The sequence below is a fragment of the Mobula birostris genome, chromosome 7, assembly GCF_030028105.1.
Source record: "Mobula birostris isolate sMobBir1 chromosome 7, sMobBir1.hap1, whole genome shotgun sequence".
NCBI lineage: Eukaryota > Metazoa > Chordata > Chondrichthyes > Myliobatiformes > Myliobatidae > Mobula > Mobula birostris.
In genome coordinates this window covers 171,376,336-171,398,262 of record NC_092376.1, presented here as the reverse complement: position 1 = coordinate 171,398,262, position 21,927 = coordinate 171,376,336, and the positions used below count along the sequence as shown (strand labels likewise).

At 46.4% G+C, this 21,927-nt stretch overlaps 1 protein-coding gene across 1 annotated transcript in view; it reads left to right on the top strand.

Annotated features, from left to right (window-relative positions):
* LOC140200893 (15-hydroxyprostaglandin dehydrogenase [NAD(+)]-like) overlaps positions 1-21,927 on the top strand; it is a 44,723-nt gene that overhangs the window by 811 nt on the left and 21,985 nt on the right. The window contains exons 2-3 of the mRNA XM_072264535.1: positions 7,986-8,109; positions 18,093-18,199. Of these exons, the coding sequence (XP_072120636.1) occupies positions 7,986-8,109; positions 18,093-18,199 (231 nt within the window). The remainder of the gene's footprint in view (positions 1-7,985; positions 8,110-18,092; positions 18,200-21,927) is intronic.

Sequence of the window (21,927 nt, the reverse complement as noted above, 5' to 3'; positions counted from 1 at the left end):
TTCATTGAGGACCTCACTCACTTCCACAGCCTCCAGGCACATCTTCCCACCTTTATCTCTAATCGGTCCTATCTTCACTCCTGTCATCCTTTTTTTCTTCACATAATTGAAGAATGCCTTGGGGTTTTCCTTTATCCCACTCGCCAAGGCCTTCTCATGTCCCCTTCTTGCTCTTCTCAGCCCCTTCTTAAGCTCCTTTCTTGCTTCCCTATATTCCTCAATAGACCCATCTGATCCTTGCTTCCTAAACCTCATGTATGCTGCCTTCTTCCACCTGACTAGATTTTCCACCTCACTTGTCACCCATGGTTCCTTCACCCTACCATTCTTTATCTTCCTCACCGGGACAAATTTATCTCTAATATCCTGCGAGAGATCTCTAAACATCGACCACATGCCCATAGTACATTTCCCTGCAAAGACATCATCCCAATTCACACCCACAAGTTCTAGCCTTATAGCCTCATAATTTGCCCTTCCCCAGTTAAAAATTTTCCTGTCCTCTCTGATTCTATCCTTTTCCATGATAATGCTAAAGGCCAGGGAGCGGTGGTCACTGTCCCCCAGATGCTCACCGACTTAGAGATCTGTGACCTGACCCGGTTCATTACCTAATACTAGATCTAGTATGGCATTCCCCCTAGTTGGCTCGTCCACATACTGTGACAGGAATCTGTCCTGGACACACTTAACAAACTCTGTCCCATCTAAACCCTTGGAACTAAGCAGGTGCCAATCAATATTAGGGAAGTTAAAGTCACCCGTGATAACAACCCTGTTATTTTTGCACCTTCCCAAAATCTGCCTCCCAATCTGCTCCTCTGTATCTCTGCTGCTACCAGGGGGCCTATAGAATACCCCCAGTAGAGTAACTGCTCCCTTCCTGTTCCTGACTTCCACCCATACTGACTCAAAAGAGGATCCTGCTACATTACCCACCCTTTCGGTAGCTGCAATAGTATCCCTGACCAGTAATGCCACCCCTCCTCCCCTTTTCCCCCCTCTCTATCCCCTTTAAAGCACTGAAATCCAGGAATATTGAGAATCCATTCCTGCCCTGGTACCAGCCAAGTCTCTGTAATGGCCACTACATTATAATTCCTTGTATGTATCCAAGCTCTCAGTTCATCACCTTTGTTCTTGATGCTTCTTGCATTGAGGTACACACATTTCAGCCCTTCTACCTTACTGTCTTTACACCGTTTATTCTGCTTCTCTTTCCTCAAAGCCTCTCTATATGTTATATCTGGCTTTACTCCATGCACTTATTTCACTGCTCTGTCGCTCCGGATCCTATCACCCTTGCAAATTAGTTTAAACCCTCCCGAACCATGCTAGCAAACCTACCTGCAAGGATATTGCTCCCCCTCGAGTTCAGGTGCAACCCATCCAAACTGTACAGGTCCCACCTTCCCCAGAAAAGATCCCAATGATTCAAAAATCTAAAACCCTGCCCCCCGCACCAACTCCTCAGCCATGCATTCAACTGCCATCTCCTCCAATTCTTACCATCAATGTCACGTAGCACTGGCAGCAATCCTGAGAACGCCACCCTGTATGTCCTGTTCTTTAGCCTTCTCCCTAGTTCCCGAAACTCACACTTCAGGACCTCATCCCTCTTCCTATGTCGTTGGTACCAACATGTATCACGACTTCTGGTTGCTTTCCCTCTCGTACCAGGATGTCGTGCACCCGGTCAGAGACATCCCAGACCCTGGCACCCGGGAGGCAAGAAACCATGCGAGTGTCCTTCTCACGTCCACAAAATCTCCTGTCTGCTCCCCTGACTATAGAGTCTCCAATGACGACAGCTCTCCTCTTCTCCGTCCCACCCTTCAGCACCACAGCATCAATACTCAGTGCCAGAGACCCGGCCACCGTGGCTCACACCTGGTCGGTCGTCCCCACCAACAGTATCCAGGACGGTAAACTTATTATTCAGGGGAATGGCTACAGGAGTGCTCTGCACTACCTGTCTGCTCACTTTCGCTTTCCCCCCCTCTGACTGTCACCCAACGACCTGCTTCCGACAGTCTAGGTGTGACTACCTCCCTGTAGCTCTCATCTTTGACTGCCTCATTCTCCCTTATGAGTTGAAGGTCATCCAGCTGCTGCTCTAGACTCATTACACGGTCTTCCAGATCGCCCAGCCGTATGCACTTCTGGCAGATGTGACTCTGCGGGAGAGGAGAGTTCCCCCAAGACTGCCACATCAAGACTAACTGCCTAATGTTTCTACTCCTTTCTAAATGTTTCACTATGTCTTCGTTAATGACAGCTTCAAGCATTTTCTTGACTACAGATGTTAAACTGACTGGCCTACAGTTGGCCGTCTTTTACCTACATCCTTTTTTAAAAAGTGGCGTGACATTTGTTGTCTTCCAATCCGCCGGGGCCTGCCCAGAGTCTAGAGAGTTTTGATAAATGATTACCAACGCATCTACTATAACCTCCGCCAATTCCCTCAGCACCCTGGGATGCATCCAATCAGGACCAGGGGAGTTATCTACCTTCAGGCCCTCTAGTTCAGGGGCCCCCAACCTTTTTTGCGCTGTGGACCAGCCGACCCGGAGTGGAGGGTGGGGGGGGGGGTAGGGTTGCCAACGGACAAGAGTAGCAGTCAAAAAATACAAACAGTAATTCTGCAGATGCTGGAAATTCAAGCAACACACATCAAAGTTGCTGGTGAACGCTGCAGAGTCTCGGCCTGAAACGTCGACTGTACCTCTTCCTAGAGTTGCTGCCTGGCCTGCTGCGTTCACCAGCAACTTTGATGTGCGTTGTTAGTCAAAAAATATGTTTACCCCGATAGACTACAATGACCATGAAGCCTTGCGCGGGCACCAGTGCGCATGCGTATACCTGCCGACATTATTCTCTGTAAATCGTTTTTGGCAATTCTGTTCGCGGGGGTGGGGGTGATGTAAATCCCGACCAGAATATAGATGATAAGTGGCTAATACACTCAATTTCGTTTGTAAAAGGGTTTATCTAACGATTTTAATATTAAACACACAGCGCATATTTTCCTCGCATGAATATAGTGATAAGTCAATCATCAGGGGAGGATGGGGAGCTTGAAGTAAGTACTGAAAGAACTTGCAGTAGAGGTGATAGAGGCAGCTTCGATATTATTTAAAGAAAAATTGGATAGGTATATGGACAGGAAAGGAATGGAGGGTTAAGGGCTGAGTGCAGGTCGGTGGGACTAGGTGAGAGTAGCGTTCAGCACGGACTAGAAGGACCGAGATCGCCTGTTCCCGTGCTGTAATTGTTATACCGGTATATAGGTCACTTATCAGTCAATAGCATCATAACATTTTAAGTAATGTATGGATATTAAACACACGGCACATATTTTCCCCGTATGAATATATAAAATCATTGCAACGCACCAATATCGCTGAATCAGTGGGAGCCCTGGGCTTGTTTCCCTGCAACAAGACGGTCCTATCGAGGGGTGATGGGAGACAGCGATACTCGAAGGGGGTTCCTTCTGTCCAGTCTATTCCGCAGTTTAGTTTTCGTTGCATTCATTGCAGAGATATGTTGGAAATGGAAGCAACGTCTTCAGTGCTTTCGCGGCTATCTCAGGATATTTAGCCTTGCCTTTGATCCAGAATGCCAGCAAACATACTTTTCAGCCCGCCGTCATTTGCAAGCGCGAAGAATTGCTCTTCTTCCCGCGCTGACACGGATGACGCGCTGTTAATGACCTCGCGTGTGTTCAAGCTCAACAGTGAGCGTGACAGGGAATGAGGAAAGGTGCAGCTGACCCATATCGCCAAATCATGTCGTTTCCTTGCGGCCCGGTACCTGGGGACCGCTGCTCTAGTTTGCTCATCACTATCTCTTTAGTGACAGTGATTTTATCGAGGTCCTCACCTCCCATTTCGTCCATAACATCCTTCTTTGGCATATTGTTCCCGCCATCTTCACCAGCAGGGGGAAAAACCTGCATGTGGGAAGGGTCTCCGAATATGCATTCCCCACAGCCATCCCGCCCGGGGAGGGCGGGAATGGGAAGGCTTTAAAGGAGACCGCGAAATTTGAATAAATCTCTTTTTTCGCAACTGCAACTGACCGACTACATGTCGTTATTCTGGCGCTGTGTGTAGCACACTGCTACAATACTAGTTTTTATTTCCTTAGTTATCCAAGGCTGGCTCTCCCCACACTTACTGTCCTTACTTTTGACTGGAATATACTTTTGTTGAGCACTGTGAAAAATCTCTTTGAAAGTATTACACTGCTCCTCAACTGTCCTATCAAATAGCCTGTGCTCCCAATCCACATTAGCCAACTCCTCCCTCATCCTGTTGTAGTCTCCCTTGTTCAAGCATGATACACTAATTTTACATCTAACTATTTCATCCTCCATCTGTATGCAAAATTCAATCATACTACGATCACTCTTTCCAAGAGGATCCCTGACTACAAGATCATTAATCTTACCTGTCTCATTGCACAGGACTAGATCTAAGATAGTATTTTCCCTTGTAGGTTCACTAACATGCTGCTCAAGAAAGCCATCACGGATTACTTCAGGAAGGATATACTGGCTTTGGAGGCGGTGCAGAGGAGGTTCACCAGATTGATTCCAGAGATGAGGGGGTTAGACTATGAGGAGGGATCGAGTCGCCCAGGACTGTACTCAGTGGAATTCAGCAGAATTCCCTTTGGCCCATAATTTGTGTCGACCATGTATCCTATTCTAGAAACTGCCTAGAATTTCCCTACCACTACCGCATAGCACTCTAAGCTCCATGTACCTATCTAGAGACTCTTAATAGACTCTTTTGTATCTGCCTCTATCACAGTCATTGGCAATGCATTCCACACACCCACCACTCTCTGTGTGAAAAACTTGCCTCTAACATCCCCCTTGTACCTACTTCCAAACACCTTAAAACTATGCCCACTCTTGTTAGCCATTTCAGCCCTGGGAAAAAGCCTCTGGCTATCCACACGATCAATGCCTCTCATCATCTTATACACCTCTGTCGGATCACTCTCATCCTTCATTGTTTCAAGGTGAAATGGTCAAGTTCACTCAACCTATTCTCAGAAGGCATGTTCTCCAATCCAGGCAGCATCCTTGAAAAACTCCTCTGCACTCTTTCTATAGTTTCCATATCCTTCCTGTAATGAGGTGCTCCAAGTGGAGCCTAACTAAGGTCTTGTATAGCTTTAACATTACCTCACAGCTCTTGAACTCAATCCCATAGTTGATGAATGCCAACACAAAGTATGCCTTCTTAACAGCACCGTCAACCTGTGCAGCAGCTTTGAATGTCCTATGGACACGGACCCCAAGATTTCGCTGATCCTCCACACTGCCAAAAGACTTACCATTAATATTATATTTGTCTTCAAATTTGATCAACTGAACTGAAATGAACCTCTTCACAGTTATCTGGGTTGAACTCCATCTGCCATTTCTCAGCCCAGTTCTGCATCCTATTGATGTTGCACTCTAACCTCTGACAGCCCTCTACACTATCCACAACACCCCCAATCCTTGTGTCATCAGCAGACTTACTAACCCACCCTTCTACTTCTTCATCCAGGTCATTTATAAAAATCACAGAGGACAGGTTCTAGAACAGATCCCTGTGGAACACCACTAGTCATTGTGTCCATGCAGAATATGAACCATCTACAACCACACTTTGCCTTCTGTGGGCAAGCCAGTTCTGGATCCACAAAGCTAGGTCTCCTTGGATCCCATGCCTCATTACTTTCTGAATGATTGTCGTATGGAGAACCTTATCAAATGCCTTACTGAAATCCATATACACTAGATCCACTGCTCTCATAAATGAGAGGAGGTCTTATAGAAACATATAAAATTATGAAAGGGATAGATAAGATAGAGGCAGGAAAGTTGTTTCCACTGATAGGTGAGATTAAAGCTAGGGGACATAGCCTCAAGATTCAGGGGAGTAGAATTAGGATGGAGATGAGGAGGAACTGCTTTTCACAGAGGGTGGTGAATCTGTGGAATTCTCTGCCCGATAAGACAATGGAGGCTACCTCAGTAAATATATTTAAGACAAGGTTGGATAGATTTTTGCATAGTAGGGTAATTAAGGGTTATGGGGAAAAGGCAGGTAGGTAGAGATGAGTCCACGGCCAGATCAGCCATGATCTAATTGAATGGTGGAGCAGGCTCAATGGGCCGACTCCTGCTCCTATTTCTTATGTTCTTTTGGAGGAAATGATGTGGAATTTGTGTACATGGACTTTAGCAAGGCCTTTGGCAAAGTCCCACAAGGAAGGCTAGTTCAGAAGGTTGTCATTTCGCATTCAGGATGAAGTGGCCAATTGGATCCAGCAGTGGTTTATCTGGAGAAGACAGAGGGTGGTAGCAGTTGGTTGCCTCTCTGTCTGGTGGCCTGTGACTAGTGGAGTGCTGCAAAGATCTGTGCTGGGTCCATTGCTGTTTGTCATCTATATCACTGATAATGTGATAAACTGGATCAACAAATTTGTAGATAAAACCAAGATTAGGTGTACAGTGGACAGTGAGGAAGGCTATCAAAGCTTGTAGTGGGATCTGAACCAACTGAAAAATTGGGTTGAAAAATGGCAGATAGAATTTAATGCGGACAAATGTAGGCATTGTACTTTGGGAGGACAAACCAGGGGAGTACTTGGCCAGGGAACGGTCAGGCACTGAGGAGTGCAGTACAACAGGTGGTATCAGAGCAGAATTAGGCCATTCATCACAACTGATCCATTTTCCCTCTCAGCTCCAATCTCCTGCCTTCTCCCCCTATCCCTTCATGCCCTGACTAATCAAGAATCTATCAACCTCTGCCTTAAATATACGCTATGAGTTGGCTGTATGTGGCAATGAATTCCATAGATTCACCACTCTCTGGCCAATGAAGTTCCTCCTCGGTTCCATTCTAAAAGGACGTCCCTCTATTCTGAAGCTGTGTCCACCATAGGAAACATTCTCAAGCATGGCCTTTCATCATTCGATGGGTTTCAGTGAGGTCACCCCTCACCCTCCTGTGAGATGAGGCCCAGGGTTCGAAGTTCAGTTCTGATGTCATCTGTAAGGAGTCTGTACGTCCTTCTCGTGGAATGCGTGGGTTTTCTCCCGGTCCTCCAGTTTCTTCCCACAGTCTAAAGACGTGCCAATTAGTAGGTTAACTGGTCATTGTAAATTTTCCCATGATTAGACTAGAGTGAAATCGGGAGCTGTTGGGTGCGCAGCTCAGAGGCCGGAATGGCCTATTCTGTGCTGAATCTCAATAAGGATGAAAGGTGAAATATTTAAGGGGAAATTGAGGGGGAACTTCATGCATAGGGCAGTACAAGTGTGGAACGAGCTGCCAACAGAAGTGGTGGGTGTGGGTTCAATGTCAACATTCAAGAGAAATTTGGATAGGTACATGGATGGGAAGAGCATAGAAGATTATGGTCTGGGTGCACGTAGAGGAAGTTAGACAGAAGACCAGATGGGCCAAAGGGTCTTTTTCTGTGCTTTAGTGCTCTATGACTTCACTATAATATAAGAAACACTTGGATAGGTAGATGGAGAGCAAGTCTTAGAGAGAGATAGACCAAATGCAGGAAATTGGGACCAACATGGACAGTATGAACTGGTTGGCCTGAAGGACTTGGATCCCTGCTGTGTGGCTCATATGAATCTACGGTGGGGGAAGTCTGTGGATGGAAGGAGTTCAGAGAGACAAAAAAGCATGAGAGAGAAGTTGGTTGATAGGCTGTGGCAGAGGAGGTGATGGGCAGGGAAGAAAGGGTGAGGTGATGGAGGGGAAGATGAAGGGTGTGGAAGGAGAGGTGTGGGATCTGGTGGACAGGGGAGGCAGTGACGATGGTGTTATGGTGTGATGGCCTCTGGTGTTTTCTCTTGCATCTGTCGCTGACAAATGTATTGACACTGCCAGTACTTGTTTTTAGCATCAGCTGTTTACAGGAGTTACTTGAACTGAACTGTGTTTGATGTTTAGGTGAGTATGGTTGATTACAACCAATCAGAGGGAGAGGCCACATCTGCTGCCTTTGGACGGGTCTACGGAGCTGAGAACATTCTTTTCCTTCACTCTGACGTAACATCCGAGAGCCAGATGCAAGGTAACTAAAGTAACTCCAAGGTAACTGCAGTAATTACACCACAATCTCGTTTCTCCTCGTGCTATTGGGGTTTAGGGTTTCACAGACTCATACAGGCCCTTCAACTCAACTGGCCCATATCAATCAAGATGCCCATTCAAGCTTGGACCCATATCCCTCTAAAGCTTTCCTATCCATGTACTGGTGCAAAAGTTTTTAAAAATATACAGTATGTTTTAGCACAACTTTATGGACATGCAATATATCTATGTACTGTGTATAAGCTATCTTACATCTTACAGTAGTGCATAAAAAGAGCTACCTTTTAGTCAGGGCTGCAGTTAAGAATTAAAAAGCAGCGCTTTGAGCCAGTTTTCTCTGCTTTGGTCAATCCACACCAGGGGTGCGTGAAAAGAGCTATTTTATAATCAGGGCAGCGATCAAGGTTTTGAAGGTAGAGTTTCGCTGCAGTATTTCTGAGTTGAGGAGCAACCGATCAACAAGAGGGATTAATTAGAAAGGGCCATTAAGAGTAACTCAAGTGCAAGCAGAGCAGCCGTTCTTCTGAGTGTGCCAGCGTTTCGAGTGGCTTTGCACATGAGGCTTAGGTGAGGTACATTGTCTTGTAAGTTACTCTCTCTCTCTGTTCTTGTTTGTTCATTCCTCATCTGTTAGGGCTTAGTAGATTAGTGAGAATGGCTCCAGGGGCCGTGTTTTGTACTCTGTGTGGGATTTGGGAAGTCTGAGAGACCTCCAGTCTCTCAGATAAACACATCCACACTAGGTACACTGAACTGCAGTTCCTGAGAGAATGTATTAAGGAACTGGAGCTGCACTCAATCACCTTCGACTCTTATGGGAGAAAGAGGTGGTGATAGGCAGGAGCTACAGAGAAGTAGTCACCCCTAGGTTGCAGAAGACGGATAACTGGGTGACTGTCAGGAAAGGGAGGGGAAATGCACAGCCAGTGCAGAGTACACCTGTGGCCATTCCCCTCAATAATTATACAACTTTAGATACTATTGAGCGAGGCAACCTACCAAAGGAAGTCGCCGTGACTAGGTGTCTGGCACTGAGTCTGGTGTGGCTCAGAAGAGCAGAGAGGTCAATAGGACTGCACTGTTGATAGGAGATTCCTTAGTCAGAGGAACAAAGATGTGGTTCTGTGGGTGCGATAGATGCTTCCCTGGTGCCAGGATCAGGGATGTCTCAGATCAGGCCCATGGCTTTCTGAGGGGTGAGAGTGAGCAGCCAAAAGTCTTGGTGCATATTGGCACCAATGACATAGGTAGACAAGGTGAGGAGGTCCTGAAGAGAGATTTTAGGGAGCTGCAGTAGCAGTCTAGAAGATTGATGAGGGAAGGATGGTTAACATTCTTTGCCATGGGCAGCTGTGGAGGCCAGATAATTGGGTGTATTTAAGGCAGAGGTTGACAGGTTCATGATTAGCCAGGGCATCAAAGATAACAGGGAGAATAGGGTTGAGAGGAAAAATGGATAAGCCACGATGAAATGGTGAAGCAGCTTTGATGGGCCAAGTTGCCTAATTCTGCTTCTATCTCTTGTGGTCTTAAGGACATTGTCTACTTGTCTACAAGGTCCCCCATGGCAGCTTGGTCCAGAAGGTTAAATCACATGAGATCCAGGATGAGGATGGGAGGAGTCATGGGGTGATGAAGAGCTGCTTTTCATATTCAAGGACCATAAGAATGGTGTGCCCCAGGGATTGGCACTGGATCCATTGTGAAGGCTGAGAGAGTGCAGAAGAGATTAACGAGGATGCTATGAGGACTAGAGGGCCTGAGATATAGGGAGAGGATGACCACAAGATAAGAAGAGAGAGATTTAAAAGAGACTGGAGAGGTAACTTCTTTATACAAAGGGCAGTAAGTGCCTAGAATGAGCTGCCAGAGGAAGAGGTCGAGTCAGGTACAATTACAGCACTTAAGAGCTATTTGGAACTATAAGTACATGGCGAGGAAGAGCTTGCATCCTCCTTATCTATCCTGCACCCTTTTGATCTTCACAATGGATCCAGCAGTGATCCTTGTGGCACAACACTGGTTATGGGACCCGAATATGAAAAGCAGCCCCTCATCACCCCATGACTCCCACTCTCACCCTGGATCTCATGTAATTTAACCTTCTGGACCAAGCTGTCATGGAGGCTCTTGTAGACAAGTAGACAGTGCCTAGAAGACCACAAGAGATAGGAGTAGAATTAAGCCATTTGGCCCATTGAATCTGCTCTGTCACTTCATCACGGCTGACCCATGACTGACCTGCAGCTGGGTCCAGCAGGGAGGATGCTGTGGTTAACATGGACTAGTTGGGCTGTATGATTCTATGACATGCTGTATGAGAACTCTATGGTTGAGGTTGAGACAAGTACAGTAAATGCAAGTCAAATGGAAAAGTGTGTATGGAACAGGAGGAGATAGCAGAGGTACTTAATGAATACCTTGCTTCATTATTCGCTACGGAAAAGGATCTTGGCGATTGTAGGGATGACTTACAGTGAACTGAAAAGGTTGAGCATGTAGATATTAAGAAAGAGGATGTGCTGCAGCTTTTGGAAAGCATCAAGTTGGGTAAGTCACCGGGACCGGAAGAGACGTACCCCAGGCTACTGTGGGCGACGGAGGAGATTGCCGAGCCTCTGGCAATGATCTTTGCATCATCAATGGGGACGGGAGAGGTTCCGGAGGATTGGAGGGTTGCGAATGTTGTTCCATGATTCAAGAAAGGGAGTAGAGATAGCCCAGGAAATTATAGACCAGTGAGTCTTACTTTAGTTGTTGATAAGTTGATGGAGAAGATCCTGAGAGGCAGGATTTATGAACATTTGGAGAGGCATAATATGATTTGGAATAGTCAACATGGCTTTGTGAAAGGCCAGAACGAGCTTGATTGAATTTTTTGAGGATGTGACTAAACACATTGATGAAGGTAGAGCAGTAGATGTAGTCTATATGGTTTTCAGCAAGGGATTTGATAAGGTACCCCATGCAAGGCTTATTGAGAAAGCAAGGAGGCATGGGATCCAAGGGGACATTGCTTTGTGGATCCAGATCCGGCTTGCCCACAGAAGGTAAAGTGTGATTGTAGACGGGTCATATTCTGCATGGAGGTCAGTCACCAGTGGTGTGTTTCAGGGATCCGTTCTGGGACCCCTACTCTTCATGATTTTTATAAATGACCTGGATGAGGAAGTGGAGGGATGGGTTAGCAAATATGCTGATGACACAAAGGTTGGGGGTGTTGTGGATAGTGTAGAGGGCTGTCAGAGGTCAGTGGCAGCGCCAGAGATTTTTTCTTGCTGGTGCTATAGTGGGGCTGAATTATTCAGTAATGGTGCTGAGGGATGTGCTGTATGGTAATATGTATTCGCAAGGCCAGACGCGTGGTGTTAAAAAGTCAGTTTCAAGCATTATATGCCTACTATAAATGCCTCCATTGATTCACAAGCAACAGCAATTGATAGGTCTAATATGGAAGTGAACTGTGACAGTGTCCACAGCATCAGAGACAACCCGGGCTACACAGAGCATAAACAAACAAACCAACAGAGCATCCGACCCACAGCGCACAATGTTAATCACGCACCAATCCCACAATCAGCGTCAAATGTGTGCTTTTCAACTGAAAAACACAACACTAACCCACAATGTCCACTGCTATTCGTGTTACATAGACAGACAATGCCAAAAGATACACCGTTATTAAAGTCAAATAAGTCAAACAACAGATGCAAGGCTTTGCCAGGAGTTAGACAAATCATACTCTGACCACGAGATACCTCACTTAATTCAGCTATTGAATTTAAAACAAAAATCAACAGAATCACCGCTTGGAAGTCTAAGCAAAACCAGTAGGCTTAATAGCAGTAAATGTAATATTTTAGGATTTGCAGGAAACATAAAGACTATGGGGTATCCACCACAAAATAATAATAATAATCAGCATTAGTCTTGGCGCAAATTAAAAAAAATCAACTGCACTCACCATTGATGTTTTCAGAGAAGCACAATCCGTCTGTTGTTGTGATTGGTGGTGAAAGCATCAATAATTTTCTGGATGTCAAGTGCTTTGGTCCTCCAACTGTTTATGGCCAACAGGGCCAAGTTGCTGTTCCGAGCATCGTTGCTGCTATTCCTTAGGGAGTTTTTGACGTGTCTGAGGCAAGAGAAACTCCATTCGCATGAGGCAGATGTAACAGGCAGAGTCAGTGATATGCAAATTAGTTTGTATAAATCTATAAATGCATCATGGTAGGGTCTCATTAGAGCTAGAAATTCCACTGTGTCCTTCACTGTCCTTGCTTTTGTTTTGTTTCCAGCAGACGACGAACCTGATGTAGCTCTGCAGTCAGGTTCACTTCAGTTACTCCATAGTATTGGGCCATTGGCCAAAGACAATTCTTGTCTAAGAAGAACTTGTGTTTGGGACTCAGTGCTGAGACTCCAGTTGGAACACCCCCAGTCTCAATTGAGAACCGTTTTTTCATTTCAGTCAGAAGTCTGTCTATAACTGGATAGAAACAGTGCTTGCGAAGGTCATCAGAGGATGTGACAGGCGTGTGTTCAGTTTAGGCCTCAAGAACAAAATCATGTAGGCGGCGGGGTGGCTGGGCCTGTCTCCTTTCATGTAGTCTGCTCTGTATACTGGCCTTGACGCACAGGTCCCTAGCTCTTACCTGAATTTCACTCCATGATTCCTCTCCCCGTTTTGCTGAGAGTGCATCGATAACAGACTGAGCCAAGTCCACAGTGGATGAAAGCTCCAAACTGGGAGATTGTAGCTGGTCTGACATGAACTTGGTGACTCGGAATAAATCCTGAAATAGAGTGAGAAGTAAAGCAAACTGCTCGTCAATCAGTTCATTTACAGCTCTGGCCTCCGTTTTCCTCCGTGCATTGGGTTGACCCATAATATCCTGTAGTGTAGTTAGAATGGCAGGGAGTGATTTTCTTATATCCCACAAAGCTGTATACTGCCATGCCCAGCGTGTATCTGACAATTTCTTCAACTCCACGGGCTGTGCAGTTGATTCCAGTTCTCTCTGTTTCTTCATGAAAAGATCGTGGGCAACAGAGTTTGAAAAGAAGTTGTAAAGCAGCTGCACAGTTTCAAAAAACTCACCCGCTTGTGGTGCATTGCTCACAACATCCACTAAAACAAGGTTAAGTCTGTGAGCATGGCAGTGTATATATAATGCCTGCGGGACCTCTTTCCTGAACCTCTCTTGTACCCTGTTATTGCACCCGAACATCACTGCCGCCTCGTCATAACACTGACCCATACACGCGTTCTTATCAATAAGACACTGGGCGAGTGTCTGTTCAATGCTTTTAAGAAGCGACTCTGCGTCCAACCCTTCTGCTGGAGAGAAGTGCAAGAATTCTTCAAGCACTGTTTCGTTATTCAAATACCGCACAACCACTGATATTTGCTCCTTTTTACTCAAGTCTTTACTTTCATCCACCACAATGGTAAAATATCCAGCCTCCTTGATTTCTGCCCTTATCTGACGTCTGACCATATCTGCCATAATACCCATAATTTCATTTTGGATATCGTGATGGGTGTTTTTTGCATTTCCAGGATTGTCCTCTATTTTTTTTAGCTACAGTCTTATCAAACTTCCCAATTACACTGAGCAACTCAACAAAATTCCCCCTATTGCCAGATCCATCATTCTCCCAGTGTCCTCGCTGGGCAACACCTTGGCATGCAGTATAGCGTAGAGACTCAACTACTGCTCTCATAAACTCACGATTTTCTTGGACAATCTTTGCATGTCCTTTATTTTCCAAATCCCACTCCATTTCTTGTTCCTCTACTTCGCCCTCACACTCCTTCGACGAACTGCTGTTGTCCTCATCCCCACTTACTTCTTTCTGCATGTCACTTTCAATTAAGGGCTCAGGCTGAGACACCACTGATTCCTCTGGCTGAGGTCGTTTTCTCACTAAAAATCGATCCATTTTTCACGCCAGCCAAAATAAGGCACATGCCAGGCCCGCGATAGTTTGTAAAAGCACAATGTGTGTGTATGTGAATGTGCGTGTGTGTGTGTGTGTGTGTGTGTGTGTGTGTGTGTGTGTGTGTGTGTGTGTGTGTGTGTGGCATCCATTAGTCTCGCGAGACCATGGTGAGAGTGAGTGACATCACCACCTTAAGTAATCTTAGATCAGCTTAACTGATCTGAGGACAGCAACGGCAAGACATTGGCAATGAACAAATAAGCAGAATTGTAGAGTGGATGTGGCCTTAGACCAGCACAGAGACAGACCTTATAACTTTATTGCTGTGTGGGTGCTATGGTAACTGGGGGCAAACACAAGGAAATCTGCAGATGCTGGAATTTCAAGCAACACACATATAAGTTGCTGGTGAACGCAGCAGGCCAGGCAGCATCCATAAGAAGAGGTACAGTCGACGTTTCGGGCCAAGACCCTTTGTCAGGACTAACTGAAAGAAGAGCTAGTAAGAGATTTGAAAGTGGGAGGGGGAGGGGGAGATCTGAAATGATAGAAGAAGACAGGAGGGGGAGGGATGGAGCCAAGAGTTGGACAGTTGATTGGCAAAAGGGATATGAGAGGATCATGGGATGGGAGGCCTAGGGAGAAAGAAAAGGGGGAGGGGGGAAGCCCAGAGGATGGGCAAGGAGTATAGTGAGAGGGACAGAGGGAGAAAAAGGAGAGAGAGAAAAAGAATGTGTGTATATAAATAAATGACGGGTGGGGTAGGAGGGGGAGGTGGGGCATTCGCGGAAGTTTGAGGCTCCTTCTTCCTCTCAACCCGACCCTCCCCTCTCCACTGACACCCATAGCCTTCCCCTTCCCCCTCTGATCCCAGCTCTCATCCGTGCCGGGTCTTTATTATCCCCCCTGACCTTCAACTGGCTGAGGCAGAGTGCTCTGTCCTCAGTAAGGGCTTCACCTTTGTCCCCCTTCGCCCACACTTCAGCGAGTTCCGTGTTTGCCATGATGCGGAACTCTTCTTCCGCCAGCTCCGTCTTCGAGCCTACTTCTTCGGCAAGGATTCTTCCACCCCCACCGATGACCCCTTCTCCCGTCTTCAACCCTCCTCTTCTTCATGGACACCCCGCTCTGGTCTTCTGCCTGCTCTGGATCTCTTTATCGCTAACTGCCGACGGGACATCAACCATCTTGACTTCACCGCACCTTGTTCCTATTCCAACCTCGCTCCTTCCGAATGCTCTGTTCTCCACTCCCTCCGCACTAATCCTAACCTTAATATAAAACCTGCCGATAAGGGGGGTGCTGTTGTAGTCTGGCGCACTGACCTCTACCTTGCCAAGGCACAGGGACAACTCGCGGATACCTCCTCTTATTTACCTCTCGATCATGACCCCACTAAGGAGCACCAGGCCATTGTCTCCCACACCATCACCGACTATATCCGCTCAGGGAATCTCCCATCCACTGCTACCAACCTTATAGTTCCCACACCCCACACTTCCTGTTTCTACCCCTTACCCAAGATCCACAAACCTGCCTGTCCAGGTAGATCCATTGTCTCAGCTTGCTCCTGCCCCACCGAACTCATTTCTGCATACCTCGACATTGTTTTATCCCCACTTGTTCAATCCCTTCCTACCTATGTTCGTGACACTTCTCATGCTCTGAAACTTTTCGATGATTTTAAGTTCCCTGTCCCCCACCGCTTTATTTTCACCATGGATGTCCAGTCCCTATATACTTCCATCCTCCATCAGGAAGGTCTCAAAGCTCTCCACTTCTTTTTCGATTCCAGACCTAACCAGTTCCCCTGTACCACCACTGCTCCGTCTAGCGGAATTAGTCCTTACTCTTAATAATTTCTCCTTTGGCTCCTCCCACTTCCTCCAAACTAAAGGTGTAGCCATGGGCACTTGTATGGGTCCCAGCTATGCCTGCCTTTTTGTTGGCTTTGTGGAACAATCTATGTTCCAAACCTATTTTGGTATCTGTTCCCCACTTTTCCTTCGTTACATCGACGACTGCATTGGTGCTGCTTCCTGCACGCATGCTGAGCTCGTTGACTTCATTAACTTTGCCTCCAACTTTCACTCTGCCCTCAAGTTTGCCTGGTCCATTTCCGACACCTCCCTCCCCTTTCTAGATCTTTCTGTCTCTATCTCTGGAGACAGCTTATCTATTGCTGTCTACTATAAGCCTACTGACTCTCACAGCTATCTGGACTATTCCTCTTCTCACCCTGTCTCTTGTAAAAATGCCATCCCCTTCTCGCAATTCCTCCGTCTCCGCCGCATCTGCTCTCAGGATGAGGCTTTTCATTCCAGGACGAAGGAGATGTCCTCCTTTTTTAAAGAAAGGGGCTTCCCTTCCTCCACCATCAACTCTGCTCTCAAACACATCTCCCCCATTTCACGCACATCTGCTCCCACCCCATCCTCCCACCACCCCACTAGGAATAAGGTTCCCCTTGTCCTCACCTACCACCCCACCAGCCTCTGGGTCCAACATATAATTCTCCGTAACTTCCGCCACCTCCAACGGGATCCCACCACTAAGCACATCTTTCCCTCCCCCCCCTCTGCTTTCCGCAGGGATCACACCCTACGTGACTCCCTTGTCCATTCGTTCCCCCCCCCCATCCCTCCCCACCGATCTCCCTCCTGGCACTTATCCTTGTAAGCAGAACAAGTGCTACACATGCCCTTACACTTCCTTCCTCACTACCATTCAGGGCCCCAGACAGTCCTTCCAGGTGAGGTGACACTTCACCTGTGAGTCGGCTGGGGTGATATACTGCGTCCAGTGCTCCCGATGTGGCCTTCTATATATTGGCGAGACCCGACGCAGACTGGGAGATCGTTTCGCTAAACATCTATGCTCCCCCAGTGGCCACACATTTTAATTCCACGTCCTGTTGCCATTCTGATATGTTTATCCATGGCCTCCTCTACTGTAAAGATGAAGCCACACTCAGGTTGGAGGAATAACACCTTATATTCCGTCTGGGTAGCCTCCCACCTGATGGCATGAAAATTGACTTCTCAAACTTCCGCTAATGCCCTACCTCCCCCTCATACCCCACCCGTTATTTATTTATATACACACATTCTTTTTCTCTCTCTCCTTTTTCTCCCTCTGTCCCTCTCACTATACCCCTTGCCCATCCTCTGGGCTTTCTCCCCCTCCCATTTCTTTCTCCTTAGGCCTCCTGTCCCATGATCCTCTCATAACTCTTTTGCCAATCAACTGTCCAGCTCTTGGCTCCATCCCTCCCCCTCCTGTCTTCTCCTATCATTTCGGATCTCCCCCTGCCCCTCCCACTTTCAAATCTTTTACTATCTCTTCTTTCAGTTAGTCCTGCCAAGGAGTCTCGGCCGGAAACGTTGACTGTACCTCTTCCTAGAAATGCTGCCTGGCCTGCTGCGTTCACCAGCAACTTTTATGTGTTTTGCTTGATGGTAATTGGGGACGCTGTTTCACTAGATCAACTGGAGAAACAAGCTGTATTCAAAACTATATAGAGAAAGCAAAGCAGCTGCAATTTGTATGTTAAATTTCAGTTACTTTCTTGGTGGTGCTATAGTAATTTCTGCTAGGGCTATAGCACCAGCTAGCACCATCCCAGCACCATCCCAGCACCACCCCTGCGGAGGTTCCAGCAGGATATTGATAGGATGCAAAACTGGGCTGAGAAGTGGCAGATGGAGTTCAACCCAGATAAGTGTGTTGGTCGGTCAAATATGATGGCAGAATATAGTATTAATGGTAAGACTCTTGGCAGAGTGATGGGTGCCTGTAACATGCTGCTAAGGGATGTGGTAGTAGGAGATACAAACACAATATTTATGAGGCATTTAGACCGGCACATGTCAGGCAGAGGATGGGAAGATATTAAGGCTGATTAGTTCCAATTGTCATCATAGTAAGCACAAACACAGGAGTCTTCGAACAGTGAGTTCATCTCAGTTCCTGAGACACTATGACTTTAGAAATCATTTATTTCTTGATCTGTTGTAGAAACTTTTATTAAATCTATGGAAAAATTTCAGAAGTTGGACATTGTTTGTAACAACGCTGGCATCATAGATGAAGAGAATTGGGAAAAATGTATCAACATTAACCTGGTAAGTACATAGATGGTCTATCAGATTGCAATTATATTTCCTGTCCCATCCACAATGTTCTTACAGCTACCTGCTTTAATGTAAAGCTGCTTATCCACCATTACATGACTCTCCAAACATGGAAACTTTCTGACTATGGATATGTCATATGGAGATAAGTGAAGAGGACATAAAGGGAAGAGTTATTTTTGGTAGTTAAAGTCATAGGATTTAGAAGCAGGCCCTTTGATCCTTCTTGTCCATGCCATCTACCAAGTACTAAAAGGTTTTCAGTTATATAAACAATAAAATGAAGGTGAGAGTTGATATTGGGCTACTGGAAAATGATGCTGGGAGGTAGTAATGGGGACAAAGAAATGGCTGATGAACTTAATGAGTGCTTTGCATCTGTCCTCACTGTGGAAAACACTAGTAGTGTGTCAGAGGTTCGTGAGTGTCAGGGAGCAGGAGTGAGTGTCATTGAAATTATAAAGGAAAAAGTGCAAGGCTAACAGAAAGGTCTTAAGGTAGATTAGACATCTGGACCAGATGGACTACATCCCAGAATCCTGAGAGAGGTTACTGAAGAGATAACGGATGCATTGGTCATGATCTTTGAAGAATCACTTGATTCTGGCATGGTTCAAGATGAATAGAAAATTGCAATTGTCATGCGACAAAAGAGAGGAGATTATTGGGCAGTTGGCCTTACCTCAGTGGTTGGGAAAGTGATGGAGTCCATTATTAAGGATGAGGTTTCGGGGTTCTTGGAGACTAATGATAAAATAAGTCAAAGTTGGCATGGTTTCTGTGAATGGAAATATTGCCTGACAAATCTGTTCAAGTTCTTTGAGGAAGTAGCAAGCAGGATGGTCAAAGGTGAGGTAATAGATGTCACTTACTTGCATTTTCAGAAGGCATTTGATAAGGTACCACATGAGGCAGTTTAACAAGATAAAATCCTATGACGCTACAGGAAAGATACTGGTCTGGATAGAGGGGTGTGTGACAGCAGGAGGCAGTGACTGGGAATAAAAGGGGCCTTTTCTGGTTGGTTTCCAGTGACTAGTAGTGTTCCTCAGATTTGGGACCGCTTCTTTCCATATTGTTTGTCAATGATTCAAATAGCGGAATTGTTGGCTTTGTGGCAAAGTTTGTGGATGATACATACATAGGTGGCGGGGTGGCTAGTGCTGAAGAAGCAATGTGATTGCAGCAGGATAGACAAATTGGAAGAATGGGAAAAAAAAGTAGCAGATGGAATACACTGTTGAGAAATGTATAATAATACATTTTGGTAAACGGAACAATAGTGTGGACTATTATCTAAATGGGGAGAAAATTCAAACATCAGAGGTGCAAAAGGACTTAGGAGTTCTCATGCAAGACTCAGAACGTTAATTCATACAAAATGATGGAGGAACTCAGCAGGCTAGGCAGGATCTGTGGAAAAAAGTACAGTCGACATTTCAGGCCAAAACTGGAGAAAAAAGCTGAGGAGTAGATTTGAAAGGTGGGGGGGGGGGCGGGGGATGGGAAAGAGAAACACGAAGGTGAAACCTGGAGGGGGAGGAATGAAGTAAAGATCAGGGAAGTTGATTGGTGAAAGAGACAGAAGGCTATGGAAGAAAACAAAAGGGACGAGGAGCACCAAAAGGGTGGGCAAGGATATAAGGTGAAGGAGAGATGGGGGGATGGGAAATAGTGAAGGACGGTGGGTGGGCGGCATTACCGGAAGTTTGAGAACTTGTTCTTCTTGCCATCAGGTTAGAGGGTACCCAAACGAAATATGAGATGTTTTTCCTCCAACTGAAGTGTGGCCTCATTATGACAGTGGAGGAGGCCATGGATGGACATATTGGAAAGGGAAGTGGAATTAAAATGGGTGGCCACTGGGAGATCCTGCTTGTTCTGGCGGATGGAGCGTAGATGCTCAGCGAAGTGGTCTCCCAATCTATGTTTGGTCTCACCAATATGCAGGAGGCCACACCGGGAGCACCGAACACAGTAAATGACCCCAACAGACTCACAGGTGAAGTGTCGCCTCACCTGGAAGAACTGTTTAGGGCCCTGAATAGTAGTGAGGGAGGAGGTGTAGGGGCAGGTGTAGCACTTGTTCCGCTTGCAAGGGTAAGTGCCAAAGGGAGATCAGTGGGGAGGGATGAGTGGACAAGGGAGTTGCGTAGGGAGCGATCCCTGTGGAAAACAGAAAGTGGGGTGGAGGGAAAGATATACTTGGTGGTGGGATCCCATTGGAGGGGCGAAAGTTTTGGAGAATTATGTGCAGGACATGGAGGCTGGTGGGGTGGTAGGTGAGGACAAGAGGAACCCTATCCCTTGAAGGGTGATGGGAGGATTCTAATTCCACTTCTCATTCCCATTCTCAGACATCCCACCCTGCAAAAAACTCATTTCAGGGGGGTAGCTCCATCAATTTGCGGAGGACTTCCGGGAGAGGTGGGATGTCTGCAATCGAGTAGCTCCTTAGCAGCTGGCCAGCGAGTTTAAATAACGTTAGCTATGCTAATGAACGAATGACACCTGTTAAACTTACCTCAACATGTCTTTTACAGTCTTAACCCACCATGGGCAATAGAAAAGTCACTGTTGCAAACAGTGCAGCGAGCAACACTGTCATTATTTTTGACCCCTATTAGGCAGGGGTACACTTTAGGGTAGTCTGGGGTGACGTACGTTTTATATTTTTTTGGAACACTCTGCCATGGCGCACTCTCTCTCTCTACCTCTCTCTCTCTCTCGGTCGCTCGCGCGCTCTTGCTTGCTTTCTCTCTCGCGCTCTCTCTCTTGCGCTCTCTCTCTCGCTTTCTCTCTCACGCTCTCGCTTGCTTTCTCTCGATCTCTCTCGCGCTCTCTCTCGCTTGCTTTCTCTCGCGCGCGCGCTCTCTCTCGTGGTCGCTCTCGCGCTCTCTCTTGCTTTTGCTCGCTCGCTCGCTCTCAAAAAAATTGATTCCTGGGACATTGTATATAATTTGCGGGCATCGGGGAGCCACTATTCATATGCGGGAGACTCCCAGAGCTTCCGGGAGAGGTGGGATGTCTGCATTCTGATATGTGAAGAACAAGCAGGATCTCACACTTAGGTTGGAGGAACAACACCTTATATTCCATTTGGGTAGCCTCCAACTTGATGGCATGAGCATTGATTTTGTCAAACTTCCGGTAATGCCCCCCAACCCCACCCCCCCCACTATTTCCCATCCCCTTATTCCTCCCTCACCTTATCTCCTTGCCCGCCTATCACCTACCTCTGGCGCTCCTAACCCGCCCCCCTTTTTTCTTTCTTCCATGTCCTTCTGTCTCTTTCACCAATCAACTTCCCAGCTCTTTACTTCATCCCTCCCCCTCCAGGTTTCACCTATCACCTGGTGCTTCTCTTTCCCCTCCCCTCAACCTTTAAATCTACTCCTCAGCTTTTTTTCTCCAGTCCTGCTGAAGAGTTTTGGCCTGAAAGGTCGAATAAACATTTTTCCATAGATGCTGCCTGGCCTGCTGAGTTCCTCCAGCATTTTGTGTGTGTTGCTCGAATTTCCAGCATCTGCAGATTTTCTTTTGTTTCAGAAGGTTAATTCACTGGTTGAGTCTTTGGTAAAGAAGGCAAATGCAATGTTGGCACTTACTTCAAGGGGAATAGAATATAAAAACAAGGTGATAATGATGAAGCTTTACAACACACTGGTCAGGCTGCACTTGGAGTATTGTCAACAGCTTTGGGCCCCTTATCTCAGAAA